Below are 23,003 nucleotides of genomic sequence, written 5' to 3' on the forward strand. Positions count from 1 at the left end.
GAGACTAAGGTTAGATTTGTTACCTGATGAGGTGCATCTCTTTAAGCAARTAAGAAACGCTTGCTGCTTCCATTCTTTCTTAAAGCAGGACCATTTGCATGTTCCACCTGTTCACTCTATAATTAATATTAGTGTTTTACCTTTTACTTCCTAAGAACTAGCTGTATACCACTATTTTCCTGGAGTTGAAATAGCTTCTTCCTACCTTTAAAAGGCACTACCTAGGGTATAGTGGCAGCCTGTAGCTGCTAAAGCCCAGAGATGGAAAAATCTGCTTGCAAATCTCACTAAGCAAGTTCTACWTTATGAGAGAACAAGAGAAGATCTTGTTATGCACAGTTACAGTTAAGACACAAAGCAGGCAGATGAGACCATTCATTTTCTGAATACTAACATTTCCCTCCCACACATGAAGTGCCAGACTTAGTGGGAGGAGACAAATGTAGTGACAAATGGGCTTCCTAATTCCCACTGATAAGGCTTGGCAAGTTTACAGCACTGTCATTATAAGGCTTTTCCCTTGTAGAGACACTTTGGGATTTGTTGTTCTAATACTTCTCTCCAGGGGAAAAGCTGCTACCTAGTTACCCTGAGCAGACATTTACCTTTCCCATGCATAGATAAATGACTAGTCAGATTTTTGCAATCCTTCAAGAAATCTTGTCTTTATTTTGGTCAGTATGCAGAGAGCAAGAACATGCCTGCATTTTAAATGCAGTGTAGTCTTCTGCAGCCTCCTAACATTGACAGCTGTTATTTACTTTAATCACATTTCATGGTAGGTGAAGAATAARACTTTCAAGTAATACAAGATGTTTATCACACATCTGATAAGCTTTAATAGCTTAAGATTGTATTCTAATTTTCTAGGAAGAGTTGCAGGATGACTATCTATCTATAAAGATGCAGATTCAAAGATGCACATGTTTTCAGATGGACCAGAGGCTCACACAAAAGCAAGTAAGGTGGTTAACCAGGGCCTTAATCAGTATGTTTTATAAAAAATGCCAGTACTTGAAGATGGTTATCCCTTTTCAGAACAGGGTCAACTCTTTGGCTTCTGGTCTACAGATCAGAAGTATGAAGCACCAAAAAGAGTAACCAGACTAATAGAATGTTAATTCAAGTTACAGACGCTTTCATTCTCTAAGCCGTTTTCATATTAGGTGATCATCCTTTGCACTYTTTTATTCTGTATCAGCTTAAGCCCTAAAAGATATGCCATTACAATGCATGTTCTCTTTTACCTAGATTGGAGATAACRATCAACTGAATTTGAACAGTTTCTGCAAGTTTAAAAGGAAATCTAACCCTCTCATACTAATGCATGAGCTTACTCCCAAACACCTTATACTACATACATAAGCATTTAACATTCCTGAGGTAGGTGAAAGGCTAGAAAGCTTTTACAGAGACTCCGTAGTGCAAGATGGTAAGCTCAGGCAGTGCTGCCATCGTCACTCTGGCATGGTATGGTGTACACCCACAGAAAGTGTTCTGAGATAAGACTGAAGGAAGAAGGGACTCCTAGTAGATTTAGCTCTCTAATGCCACTGAAAGTTTCCTTCAAAACAAAGTTCATAGATGTTCATTTGACTTCTACTAATAGCAACTCTTACTCAGTGCAGATTCTTATTGGACTAGTTCACCTGCACTGAGCAGCAGGAATGTTGCCATCACTTGTGTTTTGTGTTCTTTCCACCCCTACAAGCACTCTGAGCAAGTTGGCAACTGTCCCCAGACAGATTCAGCAGCCCTCTAAGGCACTTACAGATGCTATGAATTCATGAAGGGGAGAAGAAAAGATTTTCCCTTCTCAAGAAAGTCATGACAGACTAGCACCTGCATCAAGCCTTAAAAAAAAAAAAACACACACACACACACACACAAAACAACAACACACCAACACTGTTGACAGATTTGTGGTAATGGTACTTGAAAGCAGACTTTCTACAGGTGACTCCTCCAGAAGCCTTGCTGGGTGATACCAAGCTTGGACCTGCATTGTTATAGAGTCCCATGCCCACAGCAACCAACTGCTTTGGAGCCCTAGCCAAGAGAGACTAGTTCCTACTGGCAGTCTACATCTAGCAGAAGATAAGCTTTCACAAAACTAAGGAAAGCTGCTTTCTCTACAGTAATTTTATTTAAACCAGGTTAACTTTGTTTTACACTAATGCCTCAGTGCATCATTTAAAAGGAGAGGAATTATTTTCTTTAAAAAGTGTTGTACATAAGACAAATTATAGAAATGAACACAGCAACAGTCCCTAAAACATGCACAATTGTACACTGAGCTGTGGGTGGCTGTATGAGTAACAAGGAAAAAATAAAGATGATTGTCTTCCACATCCTTTTCCAGATAAGCCATTTCAAGAGGACTGGAGTCTTTCTATGAGCTGTACATTGGACTAACAAAATAGAGAGATGCAAGTGACCATAATGCTGATCAAAAAAGTCACTGACTTTTTGGATATCATGATCTGACTATTTTTTTGAATTGTAGCCTAGAAGACAAATTCAAGTAGCACAGGCTTACATGGGTACTCTTCAGCCAGCATCTGCCTGGAAACTCCAGAGTCAGTGTAGCACACACCAAGAAAAGGATATGGAAGAGCAGCAATTTTATTTCATTGCCCTACAAGCCCATGTCACACAGCTCAGAGAACCCACATAAGGAAAGAAGTTGCATGAACACTTATGTGGAGTCAAGATTACCTGACACCAACCAAGAGCAAGAGTTTAGCCACTGAATTAAGCCTCCCTTTCCTATGTCTGCACAGCTTCTATCCACCATTAGAAGCAAGTTACTTCTCTGGGCCAAAAAGATGCAGCTCCTTATTAGATCACTGATGCTTTCATCAGATTTCAGTTGTTTCCATTTTGCATCTTGAAAATGAGCCTTAAGACATAAGACTTAAAAGTCTGTAAGCCACTCACACCCTCCAAGCAACAACAGCTTCTGATCCAGACAACCAGGACCTCAAACTACCATGGTGCCCTACTTCCTTGTGCAGCCCTTCTTTCCCAGGGCTGATAGGACAGAAATAAGGTGTCCACAATCTGTGGACACTAACCAAAGCAGTCAGAATTTTTGCCCCATGTTCCAATAGCAGCATACCATCAGGGGACCCAGACCTACATTTGGTTATTATTAGCCTTGGAGGTTTATTTCTTTAAGAAACAGTTGCAAGGTCCTCTGAAAAAGTAACTCACCAGACCAACAGAAAAAGTAACTGTGCATCAACTCCAGTGTGCTGTCCCTTCTCTGTACTAGGTTTTTAGCACAAACCTTCAGCACAAAAACAAGCAGGTGATACCTGACACCTTATCAAGCCAGATCAGACTGGCTCCCAGTTGTACCCCAACAAGTGATTACATTAGTATCAATTTTAGTTCACCCTCAAAATAAAGAGAAATGAGATGTGACAAAGCAGATACATTATTGCAGCCTTAACCATATGCAACCATCTCCTTGACTGTAAGGATTCAGCTACAAATTAAGGAGGAGGCAGTGAGGATGAAAGAGGCCAAGTGTTGAGGTGACAAAACACCTTCTCCTACCAACTGCAGAACGACCTCCAGGAAAAGGGAGATTTCATACAGAAGCAGCACTTGCATCTTAGAGCACAAGCTTCTACCCAAAGCCTTTTTGTTACTACCAATATTGCACTGGTAACTTTGGGCTGTTGAACACTACAGAAGGGCTATACACTGCCACATACAGCCGGGGTGCATGGGAGAGACAGCTGGATCTCTTACATTTGTAAGAAAGAAATCCACTCACATCCCATCTCTTCCCTCCCCCATTAGCTGGGCTCAACCCACCCTGAACTACTCTCAAGACAATCTTCATCAGTAGGACAGCTGCTAGTAATACTGTTGTCCACTTAACACATTCACATGGAAGTGCAAAGCTGCATGTACATATGGGCAAGCATGCGCACACTTCAGAGCTGGCTGTACTGCCCACCCAGCTGAGAAGGCTGTAGTTTGGACAGAAGAACAAAAAAATTCCTTCAAGTAATTTAAAACAGCCCATTCTTGAGGTTACAGCTGCACAGAAGCAGGGACCAGTTGGGCCTGTTTGGGTTGGTAAGGCAAAAAAAGTCTGAAGTCCAGGAGGGATGGAAGAATGAGAAGGTGTCAGTAGTGAAAGATTAAGAGTTATTCTGTAGGTTGATTCTTCACACTCCTGTGATTCTCATCTTCAACTGACCAGCACCAGTTGCCTCCAATTACTTCTGCACACAGCTTGGCCATGCAAGCCCACCACAAGCAGCTGATACAATAATATAGATGATAACCTGGAAAAAGAAAACAGTTGACCTCAGCAGAGCATTATACCTCTATTATTCAACTACCAATTTAGTCTGGCAATCAAGACAGGTTTGGAAACTCCACTTTCAACATCCTAAATAGCTTACTGAATGCCCTATAGCACACCATAGCCTGTTCCTCCACATCCCTGCACAAAACAGGAACGAGAACTGTCCTCCAGCAAAATCCAGAGGGCCCAGTAGTGACAAACTACCTTACAATTACAATTCAGCACCCTTGGATGCTTTCGCCGTTCACATTTATTGCAGGTTTGAGGCACACCATCACATGAAAGAGCTACTTCCAAGCTAAGTAACAGGATACCAATAGGACTACAGCCTAAAAAGCCATTACAGAGTAACCATGAACTCAGTGTCATCACTTCTATTGGAGTTAGCAAGGCAGCTGTCCCTGACAGGTGCTTAGAGGCTAGGAAGAGTTTCCTGGAATGTTTTTCCTATTGCCTTAGCAAGCAAGGGTCACTGTGCCAGGCAGCCTGTCTCCTCACTTCACACAAAACCATCAACACACTTGTTTTGGAGCCAAGACTGATCCAGGGTTACAGCTGACTGCGTTTTATTACTAAAGACAGTAATATTACTGGCATTTTCAGATATTTAAGCCTTAAGAGGTAAGTTACTGTACTCCATACTTACAATTGATACAATGATGATTATGATGGTAAGCTTGAGATTCTTCATACACATGGCTCTAGCAAGGTTCCTGCTGGTAGTTTTGAAGGTGACTGACTACAAAAAAAAAAAAAAAAAAAAAAAAAAAAAAAAAGAAAAAAAGACAGGTAGAACTATTTAATACCTGAACCTGTTGCAAAGGAGGCTGCATCCCAAGAAGCTAGATGGAGGAAGAACAGAGTCTTTGCCAGCACTACCTCCCCAGTAGCCTAAGCAGGCAATAATGTCACTAACAGGTGGGTGACTTCACTCAGTCAACTAGGCACTTGCATCCCCCCCCCTCTTTTTTTTTGAATAAGAACATGCTGACCTGCTACAGTTCTCTCCTCCAGAGAGATTAGYTCCTGCAGTTACAGTAATATAAAACWGAATAGGCATTTCCTATGCTACTTTTAGGGGCAAGGTAAAGATGAGGCGTAAGAATAAGTCCAGTAGCAGCTTGGCTTTATGCCTTCCCAAAGCCTTACACACACAAAAAACTAAACGCAGGACATCACTAAGTCTGTTGGCTGCTCACAAGGATTAGTCTACCTTAAAGGAACCTTTGACTACTCATTTAAATTGCAAACTTTTGGGAATCGAAGTGTATGGTAATATTTAGGGAACTACTGATCTAACAACCAACAACAAAAGCATTACACACAACTTTACTACTGTAAATATACCTGCTAGCATAAGGCAGCTCATATTTCTACTTTCTAACAGTRGCTCCACTGGGGGTTAAGATGACAAGCCCTTTAATACTAGAATATGTCTCAGTATTTGGGCTTGCTGTTCTTTATGGTAAGCTTGTGCTTGTCCTGTTCTGACAGTCTTTTCTGTCTCCTGTAATTTCCCCCATTCAAAACAGGCTTTGGTCACCAAGTGACCTCAAACATCCACCAGGCTCCTAAGTATTAGTGCAACTRTTTTCCACATGCTCTCCCTGAACAGCTTATGCAATGAGGTAACTGCCCAGAGAAAGGCTGCAAGATCCAGGTCAGGCCAACTCAACAGCACRCTCTGCTGGTTACTTCCAAGTTCTGTGGCATATTCTCTACCACCCCTCCAGACTACTTCAGACAAGGTCACACCAGACAGAACTGCATTACTAAAARCTGCATTTTTCACTTAAAGCAGACTCTCAGGCTCAGTCCCTGTCTGAAGTTTGGAAGCACTTCTCTTGCTCAGCTGTGCAGTTTCCTAAATGTGGGAGCAGATTGCTGAATACTTACACCCAATTATCCTAGTTCAGAGAAYGTAACAGCATACTACACATCTCAGTCCAGATTCTTCCACCCTATCCTCCAGAGGACAAGCTASTAGCTTTGCTTGATGTAGCTATCTTAAATCCTCTCTCCCAAAAGAAAATCCTTGCAATTGTCTCTGGGAGGATTTAATTGCCTTGTAGATGCTCTCAACATCAGGCTATGAAAAAATTCAGACTAGAAGCACATTTATTTTCTGCATGGTTTCTAAGAACAAACATTCCCTAGAACAGTACATATGACTCCAGCCTTACTGCTGAAGGGATTCCAGGTGCTTTTTCCTAAGGCCTAATATTGCCACCACCTGAGAAAGCACTAAGAACCACCTACCATGCCTGGTTTACAAGGTTTCAAATTACCTGGATAACAGCGAGACTAGCAGGAAAGAGGTAGCACTTYCTCTTTCAACTCCATTTTGGCAGAGAAACAAGTGGGCCTGTTCAGATCAGCCTCCACCCCTKCCCTAAGAATAGGTGTAGGCACATGCTTCAGGAAGAAGCCTCTGGAGCTTCAGTAAGCAAACTTGCCTGCCTGAAGCCTTGTTTAAAAACCTGATAGCTGGAGGACAGTATTCCCTACTGAGTAGTTCAGGCATCTCTATTGCAACTCTCAAGCATGAATATTTTTTGCSAGCTCAAAGATGCTTAGATCTCCACAAGCCCCATGGAAGGTATACAGGCAGTTCAATGGGTTCAAGATTGCCTTCCAAGGGCCAGGTGCCAAAGGCATTAGGCACCAAGCCAGGATTCTGTGAAGGAAGATGCTTAGTCAGCTCTAGAGGTTCAAAAGAAAAAAGATTCCAGAGTACAGGCCACTTCACTAGATAGCAAATACAAAACTCAATTTACATTTTAACTAAAACAAACTTCAATCTTTTGTCCCTTAAAAAGAGCTGATTTGTTCCACCTAGACTCCCTAGGTTCTAGAGCTTCAAGGAGTATTTTTATCATCTGCACTTTCTCTTCTTGSTTAAGAGAGCAGCACTGCAGGTTAAAAGGTTTCCAGTTCATCTGTGTCAAGCTGACTTCAGAAGTTTTAATTATGTTCCTTAGCTTCCTACAATTCCTTAATAAGAATGGTTTTTCCCCTTTGCTATGCCACAACAAACAAAAAAAAAACCCCCACCACACCCCTCAAAAAACCCACCAGTTTCCACAGGCAATGTGGTAGCCCAGAYGTTGGTTGTAGCAAACAGGCTAGTTGACAGAGGTTTTTAAAAGTAGCTGGAAGCCAGCTGAGCTGGTCCCTGKGAACACAGCATTTTGCCAGCTGTGCATCCTAGTATTAGCAGCCACTCACAATCATATCAACACTGGAAGGATAGGGAGCAAAATGCATGGGAAGCCTTTTATCATTCTATTAAGAAGCTGCAAGACTAGGATGCAGCTTGTTTAAACACCTGCATGGAAGGAGCCATAAGACAGGACTTGTTTGACACAGTAGTCTTATGCTTGGATCTAGGTGCTTCAGTGTCTGCTCTGTTTGCAAGGACCTCTAGCGCTGAGTCTTGGCATCCACTGCTCACCAACATAACTGATGTAGTACTACTATTTTAAGCTCTTCCCCCAACTTACCGAATCCACAAGATTTTCTGTTTTATCAATCAGCAACTCCAGCTTCTCCCCTCTTTGTGCCACTAGGTCTGGAAAAGAAGAATCCAGATCAGTAGGTAGAATCCCAGTGCAAAGGGCTACTTCCATTACCCAAGTCCAAATGTAAGCCAGAAGCCCTTGGCAACAGGCTTTGTTACTTAAAATTGTCATCAGCCTTTCAGATTTTACCAGGCAACAGCACTTAAGGAACAGTCTCATGTCACCCAGGCCACATTTTGGGAAATGTCTCATTCAATGTCAATCAATTCCAGATCTAGCCTTCTGTTTCAGGTGAGCAGACTTGTCCAAACTTGAATTCAGAGTCCTATCTGACAGACTGAGTTACCAAGTAGCATTCTCCTCACAGCAGTTCTCATCAGGCCAAAGTGACAAAGAGACCAAGCCTGAAGCACATTGCATCCTACCAGGCTGTGGAAGTTCACAAATGTCGCTCCTCACCCCTATGTGTTGAATTTAGTTGAGGGTGGCACAAGTAGCAGCTTGCAAACTCAGAGCTTTTATATGTACCATGATATATTTACGTGTCAGTAACCCCCTATCCCTTTTTTTTATTACATGAAGGCATCAGGCTAGACTCATCAGCTGTGCTCCTGATAACTCTCCCTGCAGGACTGCCATCCCAGGCCTGAAGGAACTCTGCATGCATGACAAAAGCCCCAAATACCTATGTTCCGAACCATGATTCCTTTAAGTTCATCGACTTGGGCTTGCGTCTCTGCCACCTGGTCAGTACCCTTGCTCTCCGAATGGTATTTCTGTAACAAACAAACAGTCAGTGAATGCAGGGATCCCTGGCATAGGARGACCTTAAGAGGATAAAAAGGGGGGATTCGTAGTCACTACAGATCGGCACAGAAGCCACAAGTTCGAGATTTCAAGGTACTTGAGGTATTTAGAAGTGGGTAGGAGACTCAGAAGCAAGTTCCAGGTCACTTTCTGGTCACACATGCCCATCTGCTCCTGCAGTGCAGAAGCTGCACATTAGCCATGTATCTACAGCTTCCAGAGCACCCAGAACCAATGGTCACTTTTAAAGTTTAAGCAATTGGCAGCAGTGCACAGCAAAGGACAGTTAGGACTACTTGCTGGATGTGAGTCACTAAATCCCCGGGCTACAGTCACTCCAGTTCTCACGCATCACTGTTGCCTTCAAAAAGTTAAAAGCTCTTCACAATCTTCTCAACTTATCACTAAAACATATTAAGAGTCCCATAATTTCACAACAAAGACAGAATGCAGGTATCTCTATTATGAGAATGTTAAGAGGGAACCTTGGCAAAGTTGAGCAGGGCCCATGAASTGGAAACACCAAACCAGGCAACGTCTGAGATGGTCAGGAGTCAGGCTGATGCATACTAGGCTAACCTAGGGAGATATACCTAGACTAGATCCACCTGGAAGGAAACAACCGTCCAGCTACAGCCTGTACTTAAATAGCTTCGCAGGTAATTCAGTCCCTCTGGTGCATTAYAGCAAGTGGAAAGAGAGGCAGATGCCCCAGTGATGTGATTTGCTCAAKTTCTGTATCAGTTAAGCTCATCTGCCTGCTTGTCAGATACCTACATTATAACCCACTCTGTTCTGTAACCTCACAGAAGAAAGCTAACACAGACRTTACTGTGACTCCTCTCCCTTAAACTCTCTTCTCTTCAGAGAAGAGAAGTTGGTCAAGAACTGTTCTTCCTGTGCAAACRAATCTCAGGCAATTACATGGTTCAGGTTGGTAAGTGGAGGTAGTACTAGCCAACATTCCCAGGTTGTGAGGAGCCTTACAATCAGCTACAGAATCAAAGGAAGCAAACTGAGATAAAGCCAGTATTGAATAAGTTCTACTAGTAAAGGACTGATTAAGTTATTGCTCAGCATAGGCCTTTTCTGGTCAAGCATCTCTCATCAGTACTCTACTGTCTTGCTCTCTTCAAGTGGCCTTCATCCAGGGATATAGGTCTCTAGCAAAACTCAGAGTTAAGCTTTTGCTTTGTTCTGCACTTGTAGCCACTGTATTCACATCTGGTRGAGACCTTCCTGGAGCATCTGTGTTTTAATAACAGTCAGAAGAGACTTGGTGAGAACAGGGGCCAGGACCAGATTAAGTGTTTGTACATCATGATCACCCAAGTGACTACTTGCACCATTTTTTTTTCCTGAATCAGTTCCGTTGCATCCATTTCTGACAACATGGAATATGAGTATATAAATGCTGTTAGAGCAGTAGAGACTTTCACTTTAATGAAAGCAACAGCTTCTTTGAACTTTGTACTCAGTGTGTTTTTTTTTTTTTTTTTTTTTAACANTAACAGTTTCAGAACTGGCATGTTAAAGCTAGTCATCAGTTTTATTGGAAATTCAACCCTCTTTCAGCATGACCTATGATGCACTTGAATAGTAGCATGGTCTCAGAACTGCTAGATGATCTCTTCCTCCATGCTCACTGTCACTAGTTAAACTGGAGTTACAGGAATCATCTAGATAAATCCTGTTCTTGCACTACATGAAACGTCTGATCAGCAGGGCTCTAATCTCAGCAAATTTTAAAGCCATTTCAGAGAACAGCTTTGTCATTGCTTGACTTGTTAGCCGATGCCTGGATTTCTATCAATATGCAAGAGCTAAAAGGTAGCCAGCTCTACTCAGAGTGCTTTAAGAAATGGAAAGACTTGGGATTTTTAGCAGAATATCACACCATGGCTTTGAAGACTGCCTGGCTGTTCTGATAAGGCAATTTAAGCTCGCTCCAGCCACTGAATCGTTCACATTTTGACAAGTCATCACTTCATATGGTTTCAATTTCTGCATATCAAAGTCTGGTGGAGACTGAAAAGTCTTGGTCCTAATCTAATTTATTATGCACAATCCTTTGGGCCCTTCTGGACCCACGCTGACATTGTTATTCATTGCTTTGTCTGCTGCGTAAGCCAAGGAACAGTCTCTGCAGTGAACTAAGCGCAACTCTGAGCTCCAAGTCACCTCCAATAAGTCACCGCTTCCTCTGGCGGTCATCTGACCGAACTAACTTTGACCAATATACACATCCAGCAGAAACAGTGCAAATGCAAGTGCTTCTTTCTCTTCCCCTAGTTTTCTCCCCCACCCCAACTCCTGACTTCACCCTACACCTCAAAATACAATTATTACTGTTGGAGTGTTATAAAGCTTGCAGTTTCCTCACTCACAGGAAGGMGCATGCATGCTCATGGTCACCAGCAGCAGAAGACCTCTAAGCCCACACCTGGAATATCAAACCTGTCATTTTCAGTAGACCAGGTAAAAAGCCAAGCCATCTGTGAAGAGTGGTAACAGCACTAACATGCTCACTAGCCATAATGGAGCAAATKAAGAACCAGCTGCATCATATGTACAGCTCAGATTGTAGCTGCCTCAAATACAACCTGCGTAAAAGCCCCAAAAGCCAATATCCCAAGGCCATCTTACATTTAATTTAAAGGTGGTCAAGAAATTTAATGTTGTTCAGGTAATTATGAGATTAACTTTGGAGTCAATGAAGGACTTCAAGAATATGACTCAAATTKTAAATAGAGTTCAAAACACTTTCCTGGGGACTATGCAGGCTCTAGATCTTGCACAGTAATGAAGATTTGATCGTGAGTCACAGGGCAGTTTTTTATTCCTCCTCTATTTTCTATCTGACTTTGCTTAATGTGACATTACAGCTMGCAGCCAGGAACAGGCCTGTCCTTTTCCACAGGCCTATTTTCCTTGCAGGTACTGAAATTACAGCACAACAGTCCAAGCACCAAGGAGAAATGCAAACCACAATATTCTCACTGCATTAAGAGCTTGTATTTAAACAGCAGTCCAGTCCCAGTGCTGGGGCAACGGCCTTCTGCCTTTCTTCCTCGTCTTCTCCATAAAACCACACACAAAAAACCTCACTGAAGCAGGGCAGCATGCTGTCTGCAGACTCCTGAGTGTACTCAGGTTACACATCAAGTCAACAGTGCATTAACAACTGTCTGAAATACATCTCATCTCACTTCATAAAGGGCCGTATGCAAAGTCTATGGTGCACACTGACATACCCCAGAAGCTTTATCCATCTGTATTCTTGCATTGCTGTGAATACAAGACAGAAAGCAATACAACTTTATTTTAATTTCTCCTGTCTGGCAGCTCTGTGCCTTGTCACATCTCAAACATAAGCAGTGAGCAAAGCAGTTTTGCTGTATCAGATTCCTGTAACAAAGTGAGCAGGTAGCTCCTCAGCACTTAAGTCTGATATTGATTTAGCCCAGCCCACCTTCTCCTTCAGAAATCCAAGAAGGGATCCAGATTAGCTAAAGTGTTCTGAAATCTGGAAATTTCTTAAAAAGATTTACAGTATTTGCATTATGGCATCATTATGGTACATACCATAATGAYGACATTTACAACACAGCTTTAATTGAGCTATTAGTCCGTTGTGTCAGACGACACAAGTCTGATCACATCAGGACAGCAGAGCCACTCCATCCCACCTACTGTGAGCTAACACGCCGCACTGCCAAAGGGAAACCTTGGACAGATCACTGCCTTTGACACCACAGAAGATGGCTGTTGCTACAACTCAGCCAGAACATCAGCCTGTCCCTGTACCAGCTCATTACTTGTTTCCAGAATGCAACCACACTGGTGAAGCAACAGAGCCATTCTTGCAAAGACTACAGAGTCAGAATCCAGCATCATCATAAGCACCATTACAGCCTCAATCAAAAACAATTAGTTGACAGTGAAATATTTGGAGGGGGGGAAAGAGGATGGGCAGGTCCAGGTCAAATYTCAACTCTGATAGTATGACATAACTGACAATTCATTTATCGTCCTGAGTTCTTATCTTAGGAATGGAAATACTTGGAAGCTGTGCAAGACAGCTGGGGAGTCTATCATGGTTCCACATACAGTACCTGCCTGGAATTTAACCCAGTTTTCTTCCCTCCTGAACAGTAAGTAGCACCACAAGCACACTCTATTACACTCCAGTTTGCCACTGAAATTACTATGAAGTAAGAGGGGAAGAAGCAGCAAGAGGCAGTTTGTGATTACTAAATACYGAAGTCTTGAAATTCAGTTTAACAGAAGTAACACTATGCTTTTATCCAGATCTGCAAGACAGTTATGTTAAACTGGACTGGGCAGTCAACCTGGAACTAGGTTTGAGACTTCAAATGTTATCTTTAAGATTTAATCTCAACTGAAAGGGGGCAGGGCATCAGTCTGCAGGAAGGTGAAGACAGCATTCGATTCCCTCAAGAGGTAAGTTCCCTTAAGTTCAGCTGTTCCACAAGCAGAGATTCTGGAAGTACAAGGAATCTAACTTGCTACACACATGGAACACATACCATCATCAATACATAAGTTCACAGTACAGCTTTGCAGCTCCCTGGTTTGAACAGGGAGTGCATTCACTATTAATCCCAAACCATTTTCACTACTGAAGCAATGAAGTGGCTCAGCTCYAGGCAAAGTTTGGGCGGAAAACCACCAGCTCCCCCTGCTTTATATCTAGACTCAGCTTGGCACTTGGGTTCTAAATGAGAAAAATACAAGTAGACTTTATGAGAAGAAGTCTGGGTTATTAGAGAAATTGTTTCACAACAGATCTCACCAGCTGGGCAGCTAAGACACTCGAGAACTCGCTGTTCATAGCATATGGAAGGGCTGTCTGCGCTCTTGAGCCATATGTAGTCTGAAACCTCTTCTTTATTTCATTCAGGAAGTTGAAGGCTCTAGATCGTTCAAAGTCCTGGAAGAAAGAGAGCACATTCACACCAAACATCACTAGAGTTAGCTAGAACTACGTCAAGACACAGGGCTGTTAGATAACGAAACGTAGAGAGTATGTAGCCAATTTTAGAGAAACTGATTATCAGTTCTCAACAGGCATGCTGTGCATAACAGACTGAACTGCTTATCTTGTGGTTTTAATGGCAAACAGATTTTAATCCCAGCTTCCTGGACATTCACTGGCAGCAGACATTATTGGAGTATACTGTGTACTAATCCTACATCTCTCAAGGGAGGGAAAAGTTTTTCCTTCAACACTTCCAGAATTGAGGAGTACTGCCCATCTTCAMCTGATGATTAAAGACTAATCACTACATATAGATTTTACTGTACTGGGACTGCTGAGAGACTATGCCAAAATAAGAGCTTAATCTCAAAGCTAACTATTCAAAAGCATTTGAGTTTCAGGCTTAGACTCTGGAGGTGTGTTCTTGTTTGTATCAATTACATGCAGTAGCTTCAATGGAAAAAAAAAAGGAATCTCAGATTAGCACCCATTACTGATTTTCACTGACACAGATTCTAAAAAAAAGCTAACACTTGCAGAGAGCCTCTGTGGGCAAGAGCTGTACCAAAATACTTACATCATCTGTGATGCAGAGGTATATAATCCTGTCTTGGCAAATGTAATGAAACAGGTAACTGCAAAGAGAAAGGACAAGCCATTTGGAGCTGCCACACGACTAATCTTGTAGAAGGCACTACTCTCTGTGAGGCCTTAAAGGCTAAGAAGTAGAGGACCAAATTCCAGTTACCATACAGGAAATCATGTAGATGCCATAAGTGATGCCCAACCATCTTTGCTCAGGTGCATCTGGATTCCTGTGAGCTATATTGGAAGAGAGACCACCTACTCGTTAAAGAATCACTGGCCTCAAGTCACTCAGATATTCCAGATTTAGCAATAGCTTTATGGGACATTAATTCCGAGGTGACTTCAGTTCCACATTCCACCAGCTACTTACTTGTAGAAACAAAAGTCCTGATGGGGATCCCAGGGATAACATTCATGCTAACCTATGAGTATACAAGCATCCATACACTAGTCAACGTGCAACATTATCTGCAGCTGCAGGGATTGACAACATTAATACTTTGATAAACCTTGTTCATACAGTAGCTTGCTTCTTTAGTCTTGTTTGTATGACTGCAGCGTTGAACTGCCTTTGTTTTCATCGCAGAAGTGATAAAAGACCAACCAGACCACAAAATGAATTAGAACAATAATCACATTAAACTGGCTCAAAGCACACAGCTAGGTTAACCATTCAGAAAGATGACTGATTGTGTCAACAGAACACAGATGATAGTTAAATGCTACTATCCTGAGAGAAAACAGTCCAAACCAGTTCAAACCAATGGCCTCTCCTCAAAGTAAACAGCCTCAACTCAGACACAGATAAACCCAAACCAGAACTGATGCAAGTATTTTAGCTCAACTCAACTTAGCWGTTGCCCTTTTCTTATATTGTCCCACTATTTGACACTCAAGTCACTGAGGTATTCTTCTGGCTAGTACATCAGGACAGAATAGAAGTTGCAAAAAAGACCACACGAATACTTCAAAAGCACCGTATGTCTGCTCACTTTGAGATTTGCAGACCTCCAGAAGTTTCCTAGTAAGCATGAGGACCATTTTACAAACTCCAGGATAAAAGCAAGCTAACATACACGCTGCACAGTAATTGCTTTGTACAGACCAGAGCAATAGTTTTGTGCAGCAGTTTTCGAACTCAGGCTTAGCATTATACAGGTAACTGAATACTTGAATTAAGGCTCAAGAGGACGTTGAAAAGTATAACTTGCTGTCTCAAAGGTCTGTTCTCATGAGAAAGCCTCCTTATCTACAACTATTGCCACTCCTTCCTGGAAGGAAGAAAAGCTTATCAGAAACCATCTGAAAGGATACCCAGGGATATGTGGAAGAACCTAAACAGCAGAGACAGAATATCCCCAAGAACTCCAGATGCCAGAGGGCTAGTTTTGCTTGGAGATTTTATAAAGACTCAGGAAGTCTTCCTAAAAGCATTTGTTAAATAGAGTACAAATTCAAGTTCCTTCCCACCCCCACGTTACAGAATTAAAGCAACAGTACTAGACATGCAGGTAACAGGGTAAATTTCTAACCTATAGGCTGGGGCCCTGGCAAGGCAGAAAGATCCCTGAAATCATACAGGCAGGAAGAACAACTCTGAGCTCACTCAGCTTCTCAGTTTCAATTACCTCTCCAGGCATCGCAGTTGGGTGTAGGGAGAGAGAAGGGCATTCTGCAAGTTAAAACCTTGCTTTCYCACAGCAGGAAGACAATTCCTGCTCCAAAGTGTGCATGCATGTGCATAAGTATCTAAYCCCCTTCCCAGATAGATGAACTCTGGGAACTTTTTCTTCACCTCTTCCAGAGGGAAGGCTGGACAGACATATTCTAACAAAAAAGATAGTTTCTAAGCATTTGGACAGCAAACACCAATAGGAAACTTGTCAGAAGACACTAGTTTTAGCAGAAGTGCTCTATGCTAAGCTTAATGTCCAGAGCTGCAGAACACCACCAGTATATTCTAGGAACACTGTGCAGACCAGAAGAAACATTATGAACAGCAGTGATCTTTTTGCCACATTTGTTGTGGAAACATTTAGTAATGAGCAAAATAGTACATTTCATCCATAGAATGCTTTGCAAGCGTAAACACACATTACTGCCTCTCAGTGCTCCCAAAGAGCAATAGCCTCTATCACAACTCAAATTTTCATCTATAAAAATGCACTATAGCACTCCTAAAACTCAACTCTGTAGTTAGCTGAATATATTCAAGGAAAAGATATAAAGCAGAAGACTACCATGCCCTTAAAATACACTAGGGAAAAAAAACAAAAAACAAAAAAACRAACAAAAAAAACCAACCAGCATCCAGAGAAGCTTAAACCATGAAGCAGGCAGCCTCTTCGTAAAACTTCTCAGGGATTCTTAGCACTCCCAAACCAGGGAAAGGTGCAGGAAGACTATCCATCAACAGCATTTTTACATCCAAGTTCTTGTCAGTGAAGTAGACAAGTATTATATGTTTTYAAATCCTAAGGCAGCAAAACAGCTTTTTAACACAACAGGTTGAACAACATTKAGAACCCAACCACAATGCTAATTCCGAAATCAGAGCTGAAGTGGAATCCAAGACTTCTAAATTACTCTTCCTTCCACAGTTCTTTTAATTTGCACACCAGCACACTTGTGTGGCAAGTTGGTATAGTCTCAAGAGATGCTATATTAAAGCTATCATTTCATCCACTTTGATCAGGACTACTCAGAGATCTGTAAAAGCCTGGGAAAAAATGCTTCTGTCTGACTGGATTTGTGGTAGCTCAGGGTCACTCTACAAGATATATGGCAACATGACTTATTTTAGAAGAACCACAAGTAATCTGAGAGAGGCAACATCTTTGCCCAAAGCTATGTCYGAGCCTCAAAAGCCAGTAAAGACTCCACAAGCCAAATTGCAAGAACCCATCAAGAACTCCAATAGCTTCCAACGTCCATAGCAGAACGTTTTCCAATTCATTTTGGAAACTGTATCCAGTTAGAAAATTTGACTTCATTTCAACACTTACTACTTTAACTCAAGTCTTAGTTATCTTGCAAAATCTGGGGAAGTAAGTAGCTATTGAGCTACTGCATGTGCAGTCAGTATACTAACATCTAAATGTGTTGTAAAGAACTAAAGCAGGCTAGACTCCCATTGTATGTTCAAATCTTTCCTCCTATTTCCAGAGAAGCATTACTCACTTTCCATGAGAATAGGTCAGTTTGTTGTTTTCAGATGGTATCTTGGACAGAATCTGCTCTGTCACCTCCAGGAAGTTTCCTCCACACCAGGCATGTTTGGCAAGGATGGTGGTGCCCCTTGCAACAACAGCAAACAGGATAGCCATGGCTTCACACTATCTGGAATTAATTAAAAAAGTGTTAGACTTGTATTATTTGGCAGAGAATGTTTTACAGTCTTAATTGTATTCTCTCAATTCCCAGCATAATAAGATAGAGGCATAAACACATTCAATACTTTTACCATTATCAGCAAGCCATCTTCCTGTTCTCTCACTTCCTCTTTTAGGTCATGTTCAGGGTGACACTAACCTCTGCACTAACCTCTAGAAGGTGTTTTTTGTAACTACAAGGTGTCCTGCAGTCAGTGATCCCATAACTAGATTCATCTACAGAAATCTGGATTTTTAAGTATTAGTATATTTTCAGCTCTTCTGACCCTTCAGATTTTGCTTGCTTCTCTTTGAAGAAATCGCCTGCAGCCAGCAAGCTACAGTCCAGAAAGAAAGCAACTGTCTTGCAAGTATGTTAACAGGAATTAATTATACAGACACGTCCAACATCCATAACACATGACTTCAGTTTGATGGTAATCAGAACTAAGACACTCTTAAAACTGAAGTAGAAAAGCCACCACCTGCTTAGAGTCACACCATATACATCCACTTCTTATGGTCTAGAGATATTACCGAGTGTGCATTGTTCTAAGACTTCTGTAAAAGTACATAATCTGCATTTTTCAAAGCAAGACTGCACATTTGCAAACTGATTATCTACAGTCATACATTGTTTACACAAAGTGACATTCTCGCATATGTATCAAACTRCACAGATTACCGAACACAAGGGCTTGAGGGGTGGAGTTCTGTAAAGTCTCCAGAGATGGAAAAAAATGCATGCTATCATATAGAGGGCACATTTAATCATCTCAGGCATCACATTAATCTGCTCACAAATTCAAGATTTAAAATGCAAAACCACATGTCAGGTTGCAGTTGTGATATCTGCTCAATTTCTGTATATCCATAAGCCTCTTTTCTGCTTAGAGAAGACTTAGACTTCTGACCCTGCAAGAAAATCTTATTTTTTACTTTGCAGTTGATACTGCCTATCTTGTTTTGTGTCTAGAAACCTCCACATTCTAGCTGGGAGATTATACAGCTATTTCAATGCAGCTGAGTAACTTGGAAGCTTCTCTACAGATCAACACAACAGCAGCAAAGCAATGGTTTAGCTTTAAGATCCAAAGACTGCTTGCAGAAAGCCCACAAATACAGACGTCGCCCAGTCAGACTTTCTACCCATTTGGCATTGATCGAAATGACTTCTTGATCTTAGTAAGGCATTCTGTACCAACAGCCAATCCTACCAAGCACTGCACAGACAGATCTTCCTGAAGATCTTTCAATTTAATCTGATGTACAATACAGCAATAAAAAACACAGCAATAAAGGAAAAGGTGAARTAGGAAGTGCAGAACTGTTAACAAGACCATGAAGTTACAATACAGTCGCTACTGCACTGTCTTCACTGCTGTAACACTCACGGTTCTTTTTAAATCAGGCAGAACTTGACAGCTTCAGGCTTGGCCAGTGGTCAGACAACTTCCCAGAGGCACAAGAGCTCAACAAGGCAAAAGAATAAACTTACGGACTTACTCAGAAGACACTCCACGACTGTGCCACAACTTCTAACTCAGAGCTATGTGAGAGCACTGAGGTATTCAGAACTGGCATTACAAAAGGGAAGAGAAGGTAAAGAATTAATCTCACAAGTAAAGCAGAGAGCGTAATAAAAGCTCTCAAAGGACACTGCTTCAGAGTAGAAGACCCAACCAAACCTCCAGAAAGACAGCTGACGGGGGCAGATCACAGCAATAGTAAGAGGGAAGAAAGAACACAAAGCCTCATACCATTCAGACAAATTCTCAGACAAGTTGTTCTCCTTCACTCTTTCTGACTGGTCAGACAACAGAAGAGCATCTAACCAAAGGGCGGAAGGAAGCACCAGAGCACTCAGCAGCAGTCCCCTTCAAACACATTTTCTTCTTTCACTTCCTCCCAGCTTAAAGCTGGCACTCTTCAGACCTGTTCACGTGCCCTTTCTACCAAGGACAGGGGAAGTCTCCCTTGTGCTGCTTTGCACTGCTTGACTGAGCACAGATACTCCTGTGCTCTAATATCCTTCCACTGAAGGAGGAAGTGGACACAGTACTTTTAAGTTGCTGTAGCAGCCACAAGCTGACAGCAGAGGAGAAAAAGTAGTCCGATTCCAGGGATATTTTRCTGCTTTTGGTCTTAAGCTACTCCCAGCTCTCCAAAGCACATTGCTAAAGACAGACAAGCCTGACTTCAGTGCTCTATGCCAAGACTCACCTAGCTTTAATTAAACACAAGCTGAATAAATCAGTAATCACAGCTCTCCCTCCACCACCCTGAAAAGAGTGAAAGCTGATATACACAGCACTGTGGGTCAAATCTGAGCATCTGGATAAGGAAATAAACAGAAGTAGGGATTACTCCAAACTAAGCCATAAAGAAATAAATAGTTTCTTGGAACCTTCCTGAAGGAACCACCTTTACGTGAATAAGTTGAAGCAGAAGAGAAGCCAAGCCAAACAGATCCAACAAGTTTATAGACAAATATGAAACAAAGTTAGACCTTGCATAACTSAAGTTAAAGGCTTATCACACCAGAGACAAGAGCAGCCCAGCAGCTGATTCTGATCTTGCAAAAAGAACCTCACAGCCTCCAAAAGCATACAGCTGCTATGTAACTGTTGCTGGTTTCTCCTGATTAAAGAGACAGCAGCTTATTCTTCCATCTAATAAGGACACAGGGAAAGAGCACAAGCATCTTTCCTTCAAAAAATAAATAATATCTGTGGAGGAAAAGGAGCATAAGTGTCACAGCTACCCACAACTAAGTCTATACAAGTTCAAACTGTTCACCTGTCCTTTACGTCCTCTAAATTCTTGTAAATAATTAAAGCCAGAAGCGTGAACTACACAAAATATACTTCATTTTGTTTTCTACTCACTCAACACCTCTTCAGCAGAGTACTAAACTCTTCAGGAGCTATCARCAGTGCTTCTTCTACCAGCAAGGAACTGCTAGGGAGCACAAGCCTAAGTATTTGCAACAAGGATTACAACAGCACACTGGTCTGCAGCAATACTAACCGAAACAAGAGAAGTTAATAAAACTGTCTGATCAGAGCCCCTGAGGTAGTCTGCAATGTTTTGGCCAGTCCAGCAACTTAACTAGAATAGTGACCTAATGTTATACCACACATTGACACAGCCAAGGATAAACAAATATGATTAAGCCTCTCAAGCAATCAGGTGATTGACAAATCAAGAAACCAGTCTTTTCACACAGAAATCAAAGAGGACCAATATAAAAGACCATTTGTTATAAAAATCCCACAGGGAAAAAAAACACAGGTACCCATCATCTGTGAAGGATCAGCAGTTTGCCAAACAGCAAGTAATCACAGAACTACAGAGCCCACACMAGCACGCAGATACCTTAATTCTTGAAATGAAAAACCTCTAAGTTCAAATGGAGGATTCTGAAGTCGCTGCCACAACTTTTAAGAATCTCCATCCTTTCAGTTAAGGCTATTTGCAGAACTCTTATTGGCAAGTTAAGAGTTCTACAGGGCTGTTACCAACAGGACACAAGAAAGATGATGCCAGCTGAGACTTTAGAAGCTAATCCAGACAACTTCACCAAAAGATCAGTAAATTGGCCCTGCAATCCTGCATCAGCAGAGAAAGCAGCTGGCTGAATTCAGTTCTCAGCCTTACTGAGTAGCCAACAGCTTCCTTTCTCTCAGCTTCACTGGAAGTAGATTAAATGAAGTAAAACAGACTAATRAGCATATTTCTCTCTAAGCAGTGTCTCATCCAGCTCTAAAARATAACATAAGCATCTCTTCCTACAAAAAATAAAGTCTATTAAGCTGCTAGAGAACATCTTTCCTCAGAAGTTACAAATAAGTCCAAAATTATATCMATTGAAATAAACTACTTCACCTCTCCATATAACCTAGAAATCRCAGTGTCTGTTTAAACTTATGATACTTAGTGGCTGAAAATAACCATGAGCAAGCCTTCCTAAAGGACAATTTGAACTCACTCAGAAATCCCAGGCAGGCCTTGCATCAAAATGCTCCAAGGCTGGTGGGAAAGGGAAGGGGAAAAAAAGCTGTATTCCTCATCCCCACCCAGAAAACAACAGACCCCCAAACCTCCTTAAAGCTGTGCCCAAAGCATCAGGTAGCCTATCRTTTTCAAGTGAAATGAAGAATCAGAACATGTTTGTTGTTCTGACTTTACTGAAGACCAAGAATAAACTGTCTGATGGTAGCTGAGATGCTTAGGTAAGAAGTCAACCCATAGAAACTGCACCCATTCTCTATCACTGTGCAGTGCTGCCCTTACCAGCAAGAGGGGACTCACCAGTGCTTCTGACCAAAACATTCAAAGCTTCAGTACTAAGTGCTGGAGGAAGTTACTGCTTATATTTCCAGAAACACACTGTACAGAAGGGGCCTCACATTACTACTGGCTTTAAACTTGAGAAAAGTTTAGGTGTTGCAACTCTGCAACTTGCAAACTGCCTGGCTGCAATAAATAATAAAAAAAATCATTTAAATACAGTGACTCCATCAGAAAGCAGTCTATACTTCCCTTTAACCCTTTCTTGGCTTCTCCAAGTTATTATTTCTTTTCTTCCTTTTTAAAAATAGCTTGGGKGTCTCCCAACCATTCATCCAAGAGCTTATTTGTTCATTTCAAGCCCACAAAGCACAKGTTTCATGCACTAATTTAACAGAAGATTAGTTTCTCTACACACACAGCTTACTCCAGCTATCTCTTCTGGTTCATCACTGGGAAGACAAGTCATTAGCCAAGACTAAACCAATTTCTCTTCCAGGCCCGTGACCTTTTCCGGAAGGCAACATCACATGTTTGACAAGAGCAGTAAAGAACCRCTAGGACCGCAGCTCGCTAACAGGGTGAGGTGCAGCCCCGAGGATGAGCACCGGCCGCCCCCCCCCCGCCCCGGCCTCCTGGCACACGCACGGCTGCACGCTATTCACCAGCGCCCAGCCTTCAAGGCGCTCCCGAGCCCAGGAGCTGAGCTGCACCAGCAGCGCGCACCCCGGGGGCGGTTCACCGCAAGGGGCAGCCGCTGGGGCAGCTCCCCTCGCGGCCCCGCGACGGGACGGGACGGGACGGGACGGGAGGCGCCGCCCGCCGGCCCCCGCCTCGCTCACGGGGCCTAGGCCGGGCGGGGCGCAGCGCGGCCCCGTGACGCGCCCAGGGCCTCCCCGGCGGGCTCCGCTCCGACCCGACTGCAGCCCCTCCACCCCGCGAGGCGGGGGCCGGGCCGGGCCTTTCCCCCACCCCCGGCCCCGCTCACCGCCCAGCGCGGACAGGGCGCCGCGCTCGCAGGCGCCTCCGCCCGCCGCCCTCTTATCTGCCCTGCGCCCGCCCCGCCCCGCCCCGTCGCGCGGTGCGGCGCG

The 23,003-nt window shown here is 42.6% G+C and overlaps 1 protein-coding gene across 3 annotated transcripts; it reads right to left on the reverse strand.

Moving 5' to 3' along the window:
* Positions 1-637: 637 nt before the first annotated feature.
* On the reverse strand, positions 638-22,971 carry VAMP7 (vesicle associated membrane protein 7). 3 transcript variants are annotated; one of them, XM_085324310.1, is made up of 8 exons: positions 22,901-22,971; positions 17,429-17,587; positions 14,238-14,295; positions 13,475-13,612; positions 8,537-8,627; positions 7,834-7,901; positions 4,977-5,069; positions 638-4,307 (listed from the first exon to the last, which is right to left on the reverse strand). In XM_085324310.1, the coding sequence occupies exons 2-8, from the start codon at positions 17,572-17,574 to the stop codon at positions 4,239-4,241; spliced, it is 663 nt and encodes a 220-aa protein (XP_085180436.1). In that variant the 5' UTR covers positions 17,575-17,587; positions 22,901-22,971; the 3' UTR covers positions 638-4,238. The 3 variants fall into 3 exon arrangements, with proteins under 3 accessions (XP_085180436.1, XP_085180437.1, XP_085180438.1); XM_085324311.1 differs by lacking the exon at positions 22,901-22,971 and adding an exon at positions 22,340-22,556; XM_085324312.1 differs by lacking the exon at positions 22,901-22,971 and adding an exon at positions 17,712-22,331.
* Between the last annotated feature and the right edge of the window lie 32 nt (positions 22,972-23,003).

The sequence above is a fragment of the Rhea americana genome, unplaced genomic scaffold, assembly GCF_003343005.1.
Source record: "Rhea americana isolate MKP2758 unplaced genomic scaffold, rheAme1 scaffold_90, whole genome shotgun sequence".
Lineage (NCBI taxonomy): Eukaryota > Metazoa > Chordata > Aves > Rheiformes > Rheidae > Rhea > Rhea americana.